The 5631-nt window shown below is 37.1% G+C and overlaps 1 gene segment (V, D, J or C); it reads left to right on the top strand.

Annotated features, from left to right (window-relative positions):
- The first annotated feature begins 3840 nt into the window (after positions 1-3840).
- LOC110315288 lies at positions 3841-4317 on the top strand. The segment is given in 2 exon segments: positions 3841-3889; positions 3995-4317. Coding segments are annotated over 2 exon segments (372 nt in total).
- Positions 4318-5631: the final 1314 nt, after the last annotated feature.

Raw genomic sequence — 5631 nt, 5'->3', positions numbered from 1 at the left:
ACTAGATTTACTGAGCATATTATAATCCTCCATATATTTGTCCATTTTATCAGGGTTCCACTTGGACAAAAGCCTAACATTGTCCCCATTTTAACAATCTCTTTAGCTGGAAGAGAGGCAACAATATATGTATCTCTGCTCAATGTTACTGTAATTGTAGGCATAAAAGAAGTTTCTAATTTATAAATCACTGGACATCTTGTGTTTTCTTATAGACCCTGCCCACTTCTGAGAGAGTAGTGTGCACATTTCACACCCAATATTAGTCAGTGGAGAATGGAGGTCCTGATAATGCCTTGGGGTACAGATGGAGAAATACTAGTTCTATAACTCTAGCCTTAAAAAAAAATTATCTTCTTGGTTATACTTTTTTTTTTTGCTCTCTATTCACACAGAGTAGTCCAATATGAACCTGATGTGCAGCTGCTGGATTACAAATTATGATTACCTTCATGGATGGTGCTTGTTAGTATCCTCAAGATTTTTCAAAGTTGAGAACATTAAAGAACATAGGAGGAAATGTATTCTTTAAGTCTAAGGGGAAAAAATGACATAATGTAGCTGATATTCAATATCTCCAGCTTGTTCTCCAAGGATCATCATAGGAAGTGAAAAGAAAATCAGCATGAAATATTTCTCTTTTCCCCATTTTGTTTCTATCTTAAATATGCCTAACTTAAATATTGCTAATGGTATCAAAGTGTGCAAATGAATTTCTCTGTTTTATATTTTCTTCTTTTGGAGACTCACTGCAATTTCTTATAAATGAAACACTCTTATTTACAATACTCCTNTATTTAGGGCCATGAAGAAACTCGCTGTGAACCAATGTGAATATGAACTTCGGATCTCTGAATCCTCTTGTCACTGTTGTGGGAAGGATTTGAGGGCTCATTATCTTCCATCAATAAATAAGTAGCACCTTATCCTTTGGTTTACCAGTGCAAGTATGTCATTTAGATATAGATCACAATCCAGGGACTTACCCACAATATTAAAATTAGGCAAGCCTTCTTATAGGTGATGCATTATTCCTTTGAGTAATATCATCATTTTACATATTTCTGTGGATAATAAATGTTGGATGTCATGGAAGTTCAACCAGAAGTTCAAGAGTTAGACATAGATGAACCATAGTGTTATTTGCTCTAAGACAATGAAGCATGCCGAAAAATGGGTTTTCATAGGAATGTGAAAAAGGACTGATTTAGAGTGGTGAGAGACTCAGCAACTGTCCATTTTGTCATGGCTTGTATTTAATAACAACTGTAGAATGTCCTGAAAATGCAACTTTATGAATGAGATGAAGTTAGAGATAGCCACCTAAAAGAATCTAGGCACTGTGTCAATCCATCCATAAAGAAGATGTGTTGCTGGTGAAGTCAAATATTTCAGGTAATAATAGAGGAAATAATCTTCTCTGTTGAGTGCCTCAGTTGTGGGGCAGGTGTAGTAATCACAGAGACTGATGTCAACCAGCAGCATTCGTGACCTGAGTAGCAGTGAATTCACTTCTGCCTGTTGTAGAGAAGAAATGCAGCCCATAAAATTACCATGTGTGAGAGTGTTCTGTGCAACACTGTATTAGTTAGGGTTTTACTGCTGTGAACAGACACCATGACCAAGGCAAGTCATATAAAAACAATATTTAATTGGGGCTGGCTTACAGGTTCAGAGGTTCTGTCCATTATCATCAAGACAGGAGCATGGCAGTATCCAGGAAGGCATGGTGCAGGAGGAGCTAAGAGTTCTACATCTTCATCCAAAGGCTGCTACTGGAAGACTGNCTTCCAGGCAACTGGGGTGAGAGTCTTAAGCCCACACCCACAGTGACACACCTATTCCAACCAGGCCACACCTCCAGATGGTGCCACTCCCTGGTCCAAGAATATACAAACCATTACAAACACTTTTATAAAACTGTGAAATAAATTAACATTTTGATTGACTAGATTTATTGGTATGATGTCATTGCTTAATCACAGCATGCATATATGGTGTCAGTTCATGAAACTTAACCATATTAATGGATAGACTTAGGGTCAGATGCAAACCTTTTGTCTCTATTGCACATAAATACATCTTTGATAGATCTATGAATGGAAATACTATGACTACATATTTCAGAGTCATCCTGATCATTAATTTTTCAGATCTATAAATAGCATAACCTTCTTCTGTGTTCATCATCTTCAGACAGTGAGGGGTGTCAGTCTCACCCTGTAAAATCTCCATCTCCAGAATGCTGGTCTGCATATGTGAAACTTTTACTATTCAACCATTCATGAAAACTTCCACTAAATCTGGACATTACTATGACCATAACTCCCCTTCTCTTCCTTACACACTTCTGTGACCACACAGCTTGTATTCCTGTGTCCTAAACTCAGACTAAGACATTTGTCCTCAGAATATCTAGAAAGATATGGCGCCCATAGCATATGCAAGTATGGGATGCACTGTTCTTTTAATNACATATAATAATTATTTCTGAGAGGATACTCATTTTCATTGTATATAATAACTTGTGTTAAGAGGGGAAATATGTGAGGTGCAATGATCTGAAATCTCAAAGTCACAAGTCACATTAGAGAATATATATATATATATTCCCAAATGAGTGTGCAAAGTGAACTCATATGCTTAGAATAAAGGGTAGAAAATCCATGACCTTGTCTAGCTTTGATGAAAATAGTTCTTGTGTAACTAGGCTGTTATAAATAAGTAAGATGAGGTTGTTTACTTGAATAGATGGGTTATATATGTGAAATTTATTTACAAGCCACACTTTCTAATATTATTCTATTACTCTTCTGGGAGTCATTGTGAAAAAGAAGCTGCAAGGATAGTTGTGGAGTTCATTCTAAATGGATACATATACAAAAGGTTCCCATACCCAAGATTCAAGCAACATTAGAGAAATGAAGTGGAAACCTTGATGAGCCAGAAGATCAGGACATTTGCTGTGAGCTTGTGACTGCTAGTAAAAACAGAAGCTATACCTGTAAAGTCTCAACATCATGATTACTCAAATGTGAGCTGAATAATGAGGACATCATGAGCAAAAGCCCTTGAGGCTTTAAATCTTTTTAAAAAAAAAAAAAACTATGAAAAGAAGGTAAAGCTTGGAGCGCATACGAGGTGCTTCTTCCTAGGGAAGAGCATGGCAATTGATTGTCAAAGGGCAAAATTAATCCCTGAACATGTACATACCAGTAATATTATATAAACTTGACAAGTTAGATTTAGGAATGTGTGTGTGTGCATAAAAATACATGAGTGTATACAAAATGAATTAATGAAAAAAGGCATGAATTTGAAAGAGAACATGGATATGTATTTATTGGGACTTACAAAGATGAAAGATGCGGGGATAACGTAATAACTAAAATTCAGTCTCACAAAGAAAGAAAATAAATCACAGAAGAAACAGCCTGGCTGAAATAACATTTACATGTCCCTTTGAAATCACAATGGAATGATTTATGCTGTGTCTAGAATAGAACTATATCTGAAGTACCCTGCCATGGAGGACAACATGACAAGGGAATTCTAAATGGAGCATGATAGAAGCCAAAATAAGGTACAAATCATAGATGGTTACTGTTGTTTGTTATTCAAAGAGAAGCACATTCCCTACAAATAAACCTGTACTGTGTCTCATTGGAGACATAAGAGAATCATAAGTCTGTAATGACTTCCTGACCTGATGGGTCCTGCAGCTGTGCCTAACCTTTGTTCGTTTGCATGTACCCAAAACATAGCCCAGTGACATGAAGACTTCTTCATAATCAGGTCACACCCTGGCTGGAGTCAGCCTCACACTGATCACACCCAGACATGTGTGTGCCCACTCAGCTCCTGGGGTTGCTGTTGCTGTGGCTTACAGGTAAGTAAGGCAACACTGGAAATCAATTCAGCTTTCGGTAGTCAGTGATGCATGGTCTCTCTTGTGAGAGAACCAATCAATGTATTGTCAATTTTTCAATCATAGATGCCAGATGTGACATCCAGATGACTCAGTCTCCAGCCTCACTGTCTGTGTCTGTTGGAGAAAGTGTCTCCATCACATGCCTAGCAAGTGAGAACATTTACAGTGCTTTACATTGGTATCAGGAGAAACCAGGGAAAACTCCTCAGATCTTGATCTATGGTACAATCAGCTTGGGAGATGGGGTCCCATCAAGGTTCAGTGGCAGTAAATCGGGCACACAGTATCCTCTCAAGATCAGCAGCCTGCATCCTGACGATGTTGCAACTTATTACTGTGAACAGAGTTACAAGTATCCTTCCACAATGATTCAAGCCACAACATAAACCACCCAGAAAAGCAGAAGTGAGAGCACAGGCTTTCCCAACTGCTCCTTATGTTGTCTGCAGCTGCTGAGCTGCTGAGAGTGCTTCTCATTGTTAGTGCTTAAATGTCAATGTGATGTTCTTATTCAGAGATCAGAGAAACTTTCCTATGTCCTAAATCCCTGTGCTTCTGAAACCTGTCCTAATAATCCAGACTTGGGGTCTGATTCTTCAATTTGCTTTAGACACAATAATATGCCTGCTGTTATCATATGGTTTCTCATGAGTATTTCTCATCAAGTGGTTCTATAGAAAATCATGGGAAAAAAATAGAGTATTGATAAATATTATTCCAGAAGTCAGCAACAGCATATACATGGGATGAATCATATTACAAATTCCAATTCAGAATCTCCTGAATGAATTGAGCAATTAGGTATTCCCATATTAAGATGAAAGAACAGCTTTAAAGATTTATACACATTAGTGCCATTTATCCTTGTTGGTTCAATGACTTTGGAGAAGCTTGGTGGTTGATACTGCTACCTACTTTCAAGTGTCCTCCTCGCCAGTTCTTCCAAGAATCTACTTTCAAGATGTCTTTACTTTTCTAGAATTTACTAAATTTGGGGCATTTGTATCTGGCAATGGAAGTCAGAAGAGAAAAATTTAATGTCTACAAACATCTACACTATCAAAATATGGTACACTTTTGAGATCTGATATTTATTCTTAAAAAAATTTGGAGAATCACTTTCTCAGGAACAAAATAACATAACAGTTTATTTCTCACTGGAACCATTTTTGTAAGGCAGAGTTCATCTTTCCAGATATTACTGTGTATTTCCCACTAATTGTTTTATCATATGGGACTCCACAACAAACATAAAATAGGTAGTCAGCATTACACATTTTTATATAATTTTCCTATTTAGTCCACATTGTGTTGAGAGATATTCTTGTGTAATGTTTTATATATTTTTTGTACAATATATTTTTACTGACAAATGTCCATCACCTGTCAATGAAAAATATGGCCTTCAGGATAGGATAGAGTATAAGGTGGGCCATAAAGAGGACAGAAAGTATCCTGGGATGAATCCAGGCACAGTGATTAGGATGAGTCACTATGGAGGATGAAGAACAGACTCATGAGAGGTGAGCAGAGCTAAGCAGCCTCATGGGAAAACTTAAATTAGAATGTTTCAAAGACTTTGAAAGTTACATTACAGCATCTCTGAAAACACCCTGCGAGCTTGTTTATAAATCTTTAAAGGCGATACTTCCACGATCTCATAGTTTTGCCTGATTTTGATGGTCTCTAAAATCATGAAG

The sequence above is a fragment of the Mus pahari genome, unplaced genomic scaffold (genome assembly GCF_900095145.1).
Source record: "Mus pahari unplaced genomic scaffold, PAHARI_EIJ_v1.1 scaffold_15126_1, whole genome shotgun sequence".
Classification (NCBI taxonomy): Eukaryota; Metazoa; Chordata; class Mammalia; order Rodentia; family Muridae; genus Mus; species Mus pahari.
Note: the sequence above shows the minus strand (reverse complement) of the source record. Positions and strands in the feature narration are given on the sequence as shown.